Source organism: Mobula hypostoma, chromosome 14, assembly GCF_963921235.1.
Source record: "Mobula hypostoma chromosome 14, sMobHyp1.1, whole genome shotgun sequence".
NCBI classification, from domain to species: Eukaryota; Metazoa; Chordata; class Chondrichthyes; order Myliobatiformes; family Myliobatidae; genus Mobula; species Mobula hypostoma.
In genome coordinates, this window is record NC_086110.1 from 28251995 (window position 1) to 28266776 (window position 14782).

Sequence of the window (14782 nt, forward strand, 5' to 3'; positions counted from 1 at the left end):
GTAAAAGCAAGAAAAAAAGAGAAACTTTCTGATCAAATCCAAAGCTTCGAGAAAGTAACTGGAAGAGCAATAAATCAAACCATATGAAAATATTGAATAAAAGGTCGCCAGGTTTCTTCAAATTTAAAAGATGTATCAAATGTCCGACTTCTTATTTTCCCTAAACTTAGACAGGACATAATGGAGGAAAGCCAATAAAAAACAGTAGGTGGATTAGAGTCCTTCCATTTAAGCAAAATGGCCCTCCTTGCCAATAAAGTTGTAAAAGCTATCATCCGTTGAGCGGAAACAGGAATATATCCTTATTCCAGTGGAAAGATCCCAAAAATGCTGTAAATAAATTCGGTTGTAGGTCCAAGTTCAAGACGTTCAAAGACATCTTTCCAAACATTATCTATCTTGATACAAGACCAAAACATATGAGTTAAAGTAGCCACCTCAATATTACATCTGTCGCAAATAGGATTAATATTGGGAAATATACGGGCTAATTTATCCTTTCACATATCTGCCCGATGTACTACCTTGAACTGTATCAAGGAATGACGGGCACAAATAGATGAGGTATTTACCAAATGAAAAATTTTATCCCATTGATTATCCGAAAGTGACTCTCGAAACTCCAGTTCCCACGCACCTTGATATGGAAATCAAGGAATCAAGAAGAGTTTTACAAATTTATTTTTAAGATTCCTATCAGTTGAATTTATGCTAATATGCCTATTCCTTCCAGTAAGTATATGTACTCTTACAATTTATTCACATCAGAATTGGGAATTTTCTTCCTTTTCAGTATTACTTATTTAAGGAATGCCTGAAAATCTAAAAAAAAATCGTATTCTAGAAATGCTACTTGAGAAGTTGTAACTTTACATAGAATTTGTGCACTAACATATGATTCTGAATAGCACAGGCCTTAAAAAAGTAGTTGACATATCTTCTGAAGTATTTTGATCAGAACAGTGTACATCAGGGGTCCAATCCGGCCCAAGGGATGATTTGGGGAGAAAAAAAGTAGATTCACGACCATTTATTATGTATCTGTACGGCAGCCGCTGTCTCTCCCACCGCTGTCTGTGTCGCCTGCTGCACCGACAGCTTGTGTGTATTTAGAAAACGATAAGTGGCAGTTAACCACCCGCTGTGCATAAGAACCTACCACCCTGCGCTGAAGACCACTAGGGCCTTACTTACGTCGTCAGACACAGTATAAACACAGGTAAGTAACACCTGTAGCAAGGCTGAGACTGATTGCTGCTGTGGTTCAAAATGCTTTCCAAGAAAAGAAAAGTTGACATCAAAGGTCAGATATTCAATAATAATTGGAAAGATCGTTTTTTCTTCTGTGAGGTCAATGGCAAACCTGTGTGTCTGATATGTTCACAACAAGTGACTGTGGCAAAAGTGTACAATATCAAACAACACTATGAGACGTCACACAGAGAAAAATATGACAAGTACGCAGGACGACTCAGAACACAAAAGGTAAACGAGCTTGAAGCGGCTCTGAGAAAACAACAAACGGTGTTCAGCAAAAGTTGAGAGATTTATGATGGAGCTGTCAAGGCCAGCTATATTATTGCCAACAAAATAGCTGCTGTGTCGAAGCCATATTCACAGGGAGAGTTCATCAAAGCATGCATGCTGACGGCGGCTGAGCTGGTGTGCCTTGAGAAGAGACAGGCTTTTGGTAATATCAGCTTGTCAAGAAATACTGTGGCAGAGAGAATCGGGGACCTTGCAGGAGGTTTGAACAGTCAACAAAAAGACAAAGTGAAGTCATTTGTTGCCTTCTCTATTGCAATTGGTGAGAGCACTGACGTGGCTGATGTAGCTCAATTGGGAATATTTATTCGTGGTGTTGATGCATCTTTGACCATCACTGAGGAGTTTGTGGAGATGGTGCCCATGACAAACACCACAACGGCGAACAACATTTTCTCCAGCCTCGTTGAGACCTTGGACAGACTGGGGGTTGACTGGAGTCACGCTGTCAGCGTGGCAACAGATGGCGCACTGTCCATGGTTGGGAAAAAGGCAGGTGTTGTTGTGAAACTCAGAGAGAAAGTTCCGACAGAGAATCCAGAGCAGGAATTCTGGAATTTTCATTGTATTATACACCAAGAGGCGTGATGTAGCAGGAGCCTGAAAATGGACAATGTCATGGATGTAGTAATCAAAACGGTTAATTTTATTAGAGCCAAGGGACTCAACCATCTGCAATTTGACACTCTTTTGTCCGAAAGTAATATTGAACACGGCCTACCCTACCACACTGAAGTTCGCTGGTTGAGCAGAGGGGTTGTGCTCAACATTTTTTTTCAACTACGTGCAGAAATTGGACTATTAGTGAACAAGAAAGGGAAGCCAGTGGCAGAGTTGGATGACCCAGATTGGCTTCATGATCTTGCATTTTTGGTGGATATAACAGAGCACTTAAATGTGCTTAATGTTTACATGCAAGGCCGCAACAAACTTGTCACGGAATACTATGACAGCATTCATGCCTTTCAAATTAAATTAGGCCTGTGGGAGATGCAACCCAGCTCATTTCCCCTCTTTTCAGTCTGTGCGTGTTACTCATGGGAATAATGACAACATGGACAGGTACAAGGACAAAATATCACAGCTGAAAAGTGAGTTTCAGAATCATTTCCAAGTCTTCACTCAGCTCGAGAACGAATTCTCACTATTTTGCTCGCCGTTTGCCATCAAAGCAGCATCAGATGTGCCGGAGGAACTCCAAATGGAACTAATTGAAATTCAGTGTAACTCGGCTTTGAAGTATAAATTTGAGACTGTGGGTCTGGACTCATTCTATCAATACCTGGGACCAATGTACCCCAAGATGACAGACTTTGCCTCAAAGATCCTTTGCACATTCGGGACAACATATCTCTGCGAGCAGGCGTTCTCTGTAATGAACATTAACAAATCCAAACTGCGTTCACAGATGACACTCAGATATCTAGATGACATTATGAAAATCACAACTGCCCAGAAACTGGTCCCTGATGTTGACAGGCTGGTTAAAGCCAAGAGATGTCAGGTGTCTGGAAGCAGCAAGTGAAAAATGAGTGACACTGTTCGATGTACTGTGACATGTCAGCAAATTGCATTATGAAATATTGAGTGTCATAATATTGTGATTCATTCATTTTCTGACTATTCCATTATTGTAAATGTGATCACTTCAATAAAAATTAGAGGTTAACTGTGTTCATTGTCTGAGTTTGATTGTTGGAAGCAGGCTAATAGAAATTAGGTGCAGTCGTGTAGCCTACATTTACAATTTGTTTCGTTAGGTCTACATTTGTGTCTGCTAATGTTCGATTTCAAAGAGTTTATTAATGGAAAGGGTGTGGCTCCCAAAACAATCTTACCCAAAATAGCATCTTTTTTTCTCTCTCAAATCACAACTTTCTTGTAGCCTACAACTGTAAGTTAATACCAATCATAAAAATAATGCTTGCTAGGCAATCTTCTGCATAAGAAATAAAATTCATAAAGTGAAACACTTTGTAGTTATAGCAGAGATTGAGGCACATGAGAGCAGGTCAAAAAAACGAAGGCAATGAAAGCTGTGGGAGCGCGTGCATTCATGCATGCACAACTCATCCGGCACGGATGAAGTTGCATTTTGCCCAATCCGGCCCGTGACCTAAAATGAGTTTGACACCCCTGGTGTACACAATCACTATGTATCAGGCCATGGTCTATTTAGTATAACTTTAACCCCATGGATATTGCTGCAAAATGACTATGCATGGACCGGTCCTGAGTCTCAGTATGTTGCAAGGTTAGTGTGGATTGTTATATTATAGATGGAAGCTATTCAACTTCTCAGAGGTATGCCAAAAATGAAGTGCACAATCTTGAAGTTCTGCACCCCTTCTTTTCCTAATAGTCCTACAAATTATTCCCTGTCAAATGTTCCCTCTAAGACTGTTGACTGATCCTTTCAGATGGTAATTGAACTTTTTTTCTCACATTCCCTTGTATCTTATCCAAAATTTCATTGCTTAACTTTGTAATGTACAATCACTGTACCAGTCTTGAAAATATATCGTCTTACAGAACCAGAGAACCATGAAAGCCAGTCATGATGCTTTAATGAACAAAGTTGATGAACTGAATGCACAGCTGAAAGAAGAACGTTCCAAGTGCCTTTGTCTTGAAAATCAGCTGATGTCAGCCTCATTTTCTCAGAAAGCATCTGATGAGGTGTTTTTACTGTCTTTTTTCAAAATAAATGTTAGAGGATTGTGAGTGAATATGAAAAAATATGACAAAAAATTGCAAAGTTCTAATTCTCCTTTTTGAATATATGTGATGTCTCACAATTGTTAATGTAGTTAGTAATTATAATCCAGTCTAGAAATAAGAGCATAGATTTTAACTGTCTTTATGTTTTGTAAAACCAGAAACTGATTAAGCTAATATTAGGGACACTTAAAATCTAATTTGAAGAGGAGTTGCTATTGCCAAATGTAAAACAGTTTTATACAATATCTAGCTTTTTTACAACTGTTTTGAACATGTTAGCTGGTTTATTGAAAATTGACAATTTTTTGCTTTACTTTCCAAATCACTGATAACAGCTTCATGATAAATCCATTATGAACTGAGCTCTTCAAATGAAGTTTAAAAGATATAGACAGTTTGTCTACTCAACAGTTGTAATACGAGTGTACTGAATCTTAAACACAAGGGATTCTGCGGATGCTGGAAACCCAGAGCAACACACACAAATGCTGCAGGAACCTAGCAGGTCAGGCAGTGTCTATGGAAATGAATAAACAATTGATGTTTCAGGCCAAGACCCTTCATCAGGACTGGAAAGGAAGGGGAAGAAGCCAGAATAAGAAGGTGGAGGGAGGGAAAGGAGTTCAAGCTAGATGGTGATAGTTGAAACCAGGTGGATGGCGAAGGTGGGATGAAGAAAGAAGCTAAGAGGTGACAGGTAGAAAAGTTAAATGCTGGAGAAGAAGGAATCTGATAGGAGCAGAGAGTGGGCCATAGGAGAAAGGGAAGGAGGGAAGCCCCAGGGGGAGGCAATGTGTAGTTGAGGAGAAGAGAAGAGGTAAGGGGGGGCTAGAATGGGGAATTTGGAGAAACCAATATTCATGCCATCAGGATCGGGTCTACCCAGATGGAATATGAGGGATTTTGCTCCTCCAACCTGAGAGTAGTCTCATCATGGCAGTAGAGCAGGCCATGGATTGACATGTCGGAATGGGATTGGAATTAAAAAGGTTGACCACTGGGAAATCCTGCTATTTGCAGATGAAACAAAGGCGCTCAACAAAGCAGTCCCCCAACCTATGTAAATGAGGCTGCATCGGGAGCATCAGGCACCATAGACAAGTCCCAAAAGATTTGCGGGTGAAGTGCTGCCTCACCTGGAAGGACTATTTGGAGCAAGGGGAGTTGAGGGAGGAAATGAATGGGAAGGTGTAGTACTTTTTCCACTTGCAGCGATAAGTGCCAAGAGAGAGATTAGCGGGAGGGACAAATGGATAAGGAAATCATGGAGTGAGTGACCCCTGCAGAAAGTGGAGACTGGGAATAGGTAAAGGTATGTTTGGTGGTCGGTTCACATTGAAAATTCTGGAGAATGATGTACCAGCTACAGAGGCCGATGGGATGGTAGGTGAGGATAAGAGAAACTCTATCCCTGTTAAGATGGCAGGAAGATGGGATGAGGACACATGTCCAGGAAATGGAGGCAATACAGGTGAGGGCAGCATCAATGGTAGAGGAAGGGAAACCCTGTTCTTTGAAGAAGGAGGGCATCTCGGATGTCCTGAAAATGAAATCCTCATCTTGGGAACAGATGCAGTGAAATTGAGAAAAGGGAATGTCATTTTTACAGGAGACAGGGTGGGAAGAGGTATAGTCAAGATAGCTATGGAGTCAGTAGGTTTATATATCAGTTAAATACCGAGTGAATTTAAGCGCAGGGTAGAAGATAGAAGCAAAGTGGATGAAATTGACGAGCCCAGCATGGGTTCATGAAGCACCAATGTCATCATCAGTGAGTGCAGGAAGAATTAGGGAACATTACCAAGGATGGCTTGGAACATGGACTGTTCCACGTAGCCAGTAAAAAAGGCAGTCATTGCTGGGGCCCATGCGAGTGCCCATGGCTACACCTTGAGTTTTGAGAAAGTGGGAGGAACTGAAAGAGAAGTTGTTGAGTTTGAGGTCTTGTTCCTGCAGATGGAGGTAGCAGTGGAGGGAAACTGGTTGGGTCTGTTGTGAGAAAGAAGCAGAAAGCTTTTAGGCTTTCTTGATGAGGAATAGACGTAAAGGGACTGGACATCGATAGTGTAAATGAGCAATCCAGGCCAGGGAACTGAAAACTGTTGAGATCGAGAGCATGTGAAGTGTCATGGATGTAGGTGGAAAGAGACTGAATCTTGTTTTTTCCTCATTTTTTTTATTGTTGTGTTGGTTTATAACACATATTCTTTTTGTTCAGCTAAAAGAGAGAATCAAGGATTTACAAAAGGAGAGAGACCTTTTGAAAGAAAATTATGACAAATTATATAACAGGTACATCATTTTGTAGTTTTAAGTTCATATATTACTTAATTTTTTTCTTGAATATTTTGCACATCGACACATACATTCAATACTCTTTTTCCTGGCACATGCATTGCTTCTCACAGCTAAATTTATGGTATTGAATCAATGTGTTTCAATAATTTCTTACTCACTTCTGTCATATTAAATATCTGGTTTAACATATCTATTGAGAGTTCACATGGATACAATGAAAACAAATTTTTTCATTAATTTACTTGAAGATTTTGTATGTCTGCCACAATAATTATGGTATAGGATCAGTTGAACATCTTTGGAATTTACTACTTTTTTCCTATTGTATACAAAATTATTAATTACCAAGCCATGTCAGATAAAAAATTTTCCTAACGAAAATCATGAAAGCCAGAGGAATTTTGCATTTATTTTTTTCCCACTAACTAGATGTTGTTATAATAGATGGAGCCTACATGATGAAATGTAACATTACCCAGTTTAATTTCAATAAAAATAATTGGGAATATTTTCCCAGTAGTGCAAGTCAGTGACCAAGAAATTATAATGCGCCCATAACAGATTCTTTATTTTGTTATTATAGTCTGCATCCATATCTGTTTCAGTCATACGCCACTGCTCCGAACTTCAAAAGACTATTATCTAAGGCATTACTGTGAAACCATTACAAGCAGTTGAGTGAGTCTACATTTGGAACAGCTAGGATCCAGAGGCAGAGTGAAGGAAGGGAGGTGGAAAATATTCCAGTTTATATTTGTTAAAACAAAACATTAATCATGATCCACTCATTTGGTCATTTGGCATGGAGAGGGTCATAATGCACAATTGGCGAGGACCTTGTGTAAGGCCACTGCTGCATCTGCTGTATCTAGTTTTAGGTGGGATGTTCATACAGGATCAGGGCTTATTTGATGTTGCAGAAGACTAATTTATTGCCCTGAAATCAGCAAATTATAGGGTTTGGGATGCAGGCATTGGAGAATTTGGATCATGATCTACATCCGAGAGTTCAACTGCAATTAGTTGATAATTAAAAAGAATTAGCATGGGAATACATGATGGAGCATGCAGGAAATTTATATAGTCAGATCATTGGTGAATCAGGAACAGTGATGATCAAAGGTAGGGACATTTTCGCCACAGCTTTGTGGGCCAAAGGGCCTGTATTGTGCTGTATGTTTTCTATGTTTCTAAGAAGTTGGAACCAAAAGCAATAGTGGAATCACAGACGAGAAAATCTGCAGAAGCTGGGAATCTGAGCAATGCAAACAAAATACTGGAGGAACTTAACAGGCTAGGCAGCATCTAGGAAAAGAGTACAGTCAACATTTTAGGCCAAAACCCTTCAGCAGGACTGGAGAAAAAAAGCTGAGGAGTAGATTTAAGAGGTGGGGGTAGGGGAGAGAGAAAAACACAAGGTGATAGGTGAAACCTGAAGGAAGGGATGAAGTAAAGAGCTGGGAAGTAAATTGGTCAAAGAGGGAGGCGATAGGCAGGCAAGGAGATTAGGTGAGAGAGGGAAAAGGGGCTGGGAAAAGGTGAAAGGGTGGGGGACATTACTGAAAGTTGAGAAACTGATGTTCATGTCATCAGGTTGGAGGCTATCCAAAAGTAATATAAGGAGTTGTTCCTCTGACCTGAATGTGGCCTCATCACGACAGTGGAGGAGACCATGGACAGACATATCAGAATGGGAAGTGGAATAAAAATGGGTGGCCACTGCGGGATCCCGCTTTTTCAGGCGGACAGAGCGTAGGTGCTTGGCGAAGCAGTCTCCCAATCTACATCAGGTCTCAGCGATATACAGAAGGCCACACCAGGAGCACCAGACACTGTATATGACCCCAACAGACTTGCAGGTGAAGTGTCACCTCATCTGGAAGGACTGTTTAGGGCCCTGAATGGTAGTGAGGGAGGATATATAGGGGCAGGTGTAGCACTTGTTCCGCTTGCAAGGATAAGTGCCAGGAGGAAGATCAGTGGGGAGGGACAAATGGACAAGGGAACCGACTAGAGAGCGATCCCTGTGGAAAGCAGGAAGTGGGGGTGGTGAAAGACGTACTTGGTGGTGGGATCCCATTGGAGATGGCGGAAGTTTTGGGGAATTATGTGCTGGACGCGGAGGCTGGTGGGGTGATAGGTGAAGACCAGAGGAACTCTATCTCTGGTAGAGTGGTGGGAGGATGGGGTGAGAGCAGTCGTGTTTGAAATGGAAGAGATGCGGTTGAGGACAGCATTGATGGTGGAGGAAGGGAAACCTCTTCACTTTGAAAAAGGAGGACGTATCCTTCATTCTAGAAAGAAAAGCCTCACCCTGAGAACAGATGCGGGGGAGGCGGAAGATCTGAGAGAAGTGGATGGTGTTTTTACAAGTAATGGTGGGAAGAGATATAATCCAGGTAGCTGTGAGAGTCCGTGAGTTTATAATAGACATCAGTGGATAAGCTGTCTCCGGAAATAATGAGATCGAAAAAGGGGAGGGAGGTGTTGGAAATGGACCAGGTAAGTTTGAGGGCAAGGTGGAAGTTGAAGGCAAAGTGGATGAAGTCAATGAGTTCAAAGCAGCACCAGTGCAGTCATTGATATAGCGTAGGAAAAGTGCAGGACAGTCACCAGTGTAGGCTTGGAACATAGACTTTTCCATGTAGCCGACAAACAGGCAAGCATAGCTGGGACCTATGTGAGTGAGGGCATAGTGAGGAATGGTGGTGGCAGTTGTGTCCATTGACTTCAGGGATAAAGTGGCTTGGGTTGAAGGAGTTGGTATTGTGGTGAATGGTATGTGAAGATAAGTAATTGGTCTGAACCTTGTAGTATCCTAGGCTGAAGTTGCATAAGGAAAACATAATTATCCCGCATATGGAGTGTAATGGACTGATGCAGTGTATTTGGCAATGTATGTAAAGGAATATTACACAACTATTTTGATAATTAACAGGAAAATTGCGTTAGACTTGCAAGTGGAACACATGCCAAGCAAGTAGATTGTCCTTGAAGCTCATGCAGTGCAATTTACCAGAATTATATCAGAGTTAAAGGACTAAACTATCTGGGCTGGTAAAATAAACCTGCTTTGTATTCCGTCAAAATTAATATGTCAGAGAGCAGATCTAATTAAGGTGGTTAAAATGACAGAAAATGCAATGGAATAGCCGCAGATATAATCTGTATTCTCTGAAGGGGAAATAAAAAAAGAGGATCTAATCTTTAAATTAGAGGTAAATTATTTCGGATTGGAATCAGTTTTTTTTTTGTAATACAAACGATACTGGAAATCTGCCCAAAAGACTTTGAATGATGAAGCAATTGAAAAATTAAAGGCAAATTTCAGTAAGATTTTGATATGGAGGGGTATCAAGGGATATAAAGAAGAAATAGGTAAATAGTGCATTTCAGATACATTTAATAAAATTGGCCGATAAACTCAGTAGGCTGAATAGTCTGTTCCTAGTTCCCATCTCCAAACTTTGTATTAATTCTCATCCATTCTTCCCCTGTCCCTCTTCCAGCAATGAAGATGATAACTTTCTGGGTTGTGATCTTTTCTTTTCTTCCTTACTTCTATAATTACCAACAGCAGGAATGGTCTCAGGGATTGGTAGCGACAAGTAGTTCCCTCTGAGATTTTGTGCTCTAGATTCAAAAGGGCAAAATCTGACATTAAACACATTCAAATTAAAATTATGGGGTAAATGAATAGGAGAAGGTTAACCATAATATGAGCATTTAAACAAACAAGAAGCCTCTATTAAACATTGATAACAATGGAATTAAGCAAGATTTATCCAATAAACATTCTACATATTTTAATGCAGTTTTATTTATTTTTCTAAGAATCCAATATTCTTACTTATTTGATATTACACGTACTGTAGATTACTAATTTGTGCAGTTGAATCCTTTTTATAGGTTTTAGTTTAGCTATGTAACTTTCTCAAACAGTTCTAGTTGGTTACAGTATCAAAGCAAAAAAATGACATTTTGTAAAAATGTATTTGTACAATTTATTGTTTTGAATCACAGGTAGTTGTCAGTTGGCAAAATATGCCATAAACATTTGTACCGTACTTATCCCCAGAGAAATATAATTGTGTTTTCTTCTCACTGTGCACTAAAGAAAGATTGCTTGCAGTACATATAATGTTTAGCAATGTTTTGGTTCTTGAAGAAAAATACTCAAATGTTTCATTTCTAATCAAAATTCATTGGACAGCTGTAGCTACAAAGCACAAGAAATCCACAATATTCCGAACATGATAGATTGAAGAATGATAATGTAATTGTCTTTGGATTAACATTTCACTAATTTTGGAGCTTATCATCTGGAATAGTTCTTAACAAAGAATAGTGTCTTGAATTTAATACAGTTCTCCGTTAGTGTAAATATAAATGAAATCAATTACGTTTGGAAATGTTGCTTTTAGATATTGACATTTTTATGGAACTTAGTGTTGCATCCACATGCTCTTCTAAATTTGATCTTCCTGTTTTTCCTGCAAGGGAATCTTACATCCCAAAGTAGAATTTAACTGATCAACTTTCTCAGTTGGTTTCCATCTCCTTTGAACAACATTATACCTATTCTCTTTATCAGTGAATCCACCATTGCAAGAGAGGGGAAGTTTATATTAAGTTCTGTTTCTCATTAATCATTCCCAATTATTCATGTTTTTCTTAAATATATATATAGCTTGATACTTGTGATCAGTTGTATCATTCAATTTTATTCATCTACAAAGCATTTTTTCTTTAAGTGCATACTATAAAACAACCTATATTGAACAATTTTTTTTGGTTTTGCCGTCTTTTTTAATAAAACAAATGGGCATATTTTACATGCACAATAATCATTCTATGGGCCGCAATATCTCAGGCATCGAAAACATTAGTGCTTTGTGGTTTAACTTCCTTTCAGCCAGCAGCTGCTTTTTAGTGCTGCTTCCCCAACAAGCTCCTAAGTACCGATCAGGTAGATAGTTCATGCTATTTATATTGGGGGAATATATGGGCTTGTATGATTTTGTATGTCCCCTGTTGCTGGATAAATTGGATCTATGTATTCAGCTGGGAGTATATCATTGAATTCCTTTCCTTGTTCCTCAAATCTAAATGATGCCAATTTTTTCTGGCTATAGATCTCTAAATTAAGGCCAGTGCCTTTGCTCATCCCACAAACCCTTTCATGTGATTTAACCACAGCCTGAGCAAGGCGCCTTGGTTTCAACAGCAGCAGACCAGCATATGTTTGCTTAATTCCTGAGACATGATGACAGCAGTCTCTGTGCCACTAAGGCTTTTTAGTTTTAATTATTATTCTCTGTGGAGGATTACGTCCAATAGTTTTTCACATGCCACATGTTTGGTTACAGTGCTTTTGACATGACCAACGAACAACAGTGGAAGTTGAAGGAGCAGCAGCTGAAAATACAGATTGCACAGCTTGAGACTGCACTAAAATCCGACCTGGCTGACAAAAATGATATCTTAGACAAAATAAAACTAGAAAGAGGTATTTTTGTATATGAAATAAATGAAATTTGTAGAATGTGCATTCACGAATTCATACCACAGGGACGATTAATTTCCACTGTTATTTTTGCTTACATCTGTTTGTTATTGTAAATAATTTCAGTTACTGCATTGAAAAAAAACAATGTAGGTGGGTGTGCACGATTGGTTCATTGTATACTGTCCATTAATTGAACACATTTTCACAATTATTACAGGAGTTAATTTATTAGAACTTGTTTTACTTCATGTAAGGGAAAAGGGTATTATTGTCAAGGATAGCTTTTCAAACACGAGAAAATCTACAGGTACTGGAAGTCCAAAGCAACACCCACTGAATGCTGGAGGAACCCAGCAGGCCAGGCAGCATCTATGGAAAAGAGTAAACAGGCAAAGTTTTGGGCCGACCCTTCATCAGAAATGGTACCACGGCGTAAAAGCCAGGACCAACAGGCTCCGGCACAGCTTCTTCCACCAGGCCATCAGACTGATGAACTCATGCTGATTTGAGTGTACTCTATATTACATTGGCTGTTCTATTTATTATAAATTATTATAAATTACAATGATTGCACATTGCACATTTAGACGGAGATGTAACGTAAAGGTTTTTACCCCTCATGTATGCGAAGGATGTAAGAAATAAAGTCAATTCAATTCAATGACTGATGAAGGGTCTCAACCCGAAACGTCAACTGTTGATTCTTTTCCAAGGACAGCTATTGCTGGTCATCCTAAACTGCCTGTGAGTTGGTAGTGATACACGATTTCCCTAAGGTACTGCAGTCCTGGTGGTGGTGGTGTATTAGGTAGGGAGTTCCAGAATTTAGATCCTCGGTAAGTAAAAAATATCATGATAGTGTGTAACTTGTAGAGTGCAGATGTGCCCATGTTGCTGCCACACTTATCCTTGGTGATGAAAGCCATGTGTTTAGGAGGTGCTACCAAAGTAGCATAGATAGGTAACTACAGTGTGTTTGATAGGTGGACTATGTTTCGGTACAGAATACTGGTGGATAGAATCTGAATGTTGTGGTGGATGGAATGTAAATCAGGTAGGCTGATATGTGCTAAATAGTATTAAGCACATTGAATGTTGTTAGAACTATACTTTTCAAAATAGGTAAAGAATATTCCATCACACTCCTGACTTGTGTTTTGTAGATGGTAGAAAGGCATTGAATTGTCAGGATTTAAATCACTTGCAGGATAGCCAGGCAGCCTTCTGTAATATTTTGCTGGTGAAGAACTCAAGAATTGTAATCCTACTCCTCGATAGGCATCGTTGCTTACACTTTCTCCTTTAACCTCTTCTTAGAGTTTGAAGGCCATCCTTTTAATTGCTGTGAGCCAACTCTATCAATACTCAAGTAGTCAACCATGGATGCCAAAGTATCAGATTCCATAGCATCACCAGCAGTTACTTATAAGTTGGACTAGAAGTCAGATTGTTGTTATCTAAGCTCTGGATGCCAGTGTAATTTCCTTTATTGTTATTTTGGATTTGAATTCATATCTGTGGTTATTTTGTCTCGCTGGTAGCAGAACAGCTAAGGCACCTAATTCCAAAGTTACTTCATAAAGTGCAAATTAATAAAAAATCCACAGCTGCTTTGTGTCATAATTGTGCAATTATTGCATTTTATATTCAGAATTATTCATTGAGTCTAAACTGACTACCAAGCCCACAATCAAACTTGTATTGTGAAATTTACAGTTATTTCTTTTCATTTTATTCCACATCCTGATCATCTCTCCAGACCTGTCCCTCCTTTGGGCTACTCATGATTGAACCAGTCCACTTCCCCACATTTGCCCCATGATAAAACTCTCCTTTCTCCAGACATTAATGTTCTCACTTGCTTATTTTACCATAGCATGCATATTCCCTCAAAGACTTCCACGATGAACTCCATTTTCTTCAATGGCAGAAGATTTGGTGGAAGTGGCTTTGTGCATATTTGTACAGCCTATTCTAATATGTACATGATCCCAAGTCTCCCAGGCAACTGAATATCGTGCCCCACATGCAGCGATGAATTAACTTACATTTTTAAAGGCAGAAGAATTTATAGGTTCCTTGTTAGGGTATAAAATGTATCAAACAGCTAGATATGTTTTTTTTAGAATGGCTATTGCAATACAGAATTCCACAGTTTTGGCACGATTAAGTCTTAATAGAAGGACCTAAAGTGGTTTAAGAAATGAGCATCTGTAAGATGTTAGATCTTTCAAGAATTGCACTGTCAGCAAAGTAATACCCTGAAGTTGTATCATGTTTTAAATTGTATATGTCTCTGCAGAATAATTATGATATATTATTCTTTAAATAAAAAAAGTCTGTTAAGGAAGTAGATACAAAGCTAAAATGCAGACTTCACAAAAATTGAACAAGTTAGCAATGATAGTTTTATGAACAAAATATCTGCAGTTTTTTTTAGCTTTGATTACAGAGATCAAAAGTTTGATTATTTGAGCATAATAAATAATCGTAGGTATAATATATATGAAAGGTCATTGACTTGCAAAGTTAACTGCATTTCTCTTTGCATGCATTCTGCTTGATCTGTTAAGTATTTTCTGTTTTAATTTCAGTTTTGCAGCATCTAGAATAATTTTGCTTTTCAATTACAAATATAACTGTTTTACATTGTATAAGTTTATGTGCTATGATTTATGAACACATTTAATAGTCCTAAAAATTATATCG

At 38.9% G+C, this 14782-nt stretch overlaps 1 protein-coding gene across 8 annotated transcripts in view; it reads left to right on the top strand.

Annotated features, from left to right (window-relative positions):
- The window catches only part of rpgrip1l (RPGRIP1 like), a 194637-nt gene that overhangs the window by 65419 nt on the left and 114436 nt on the right, over positions 1–14782 (top strand). For all 8 annotated transcript variants that reach the window (XM_063066857.1, XM_063066856.1, XM_063066855.1 and 5 more), the window contains 3 exons: positions 4078–4224; positions 6485–6558; positions 11934–12073. In XM_063066857.1, coding sequence (XP_062922927.1) covers positions 4078–4224; positions 6485–6558; positions 11934–12073 — 361 coding nt within the window. The remainder of the gene's footprint in view (positions 1–4077; positions 4225–6484; positions 6559–11933; positions 12074–14782) is intronic.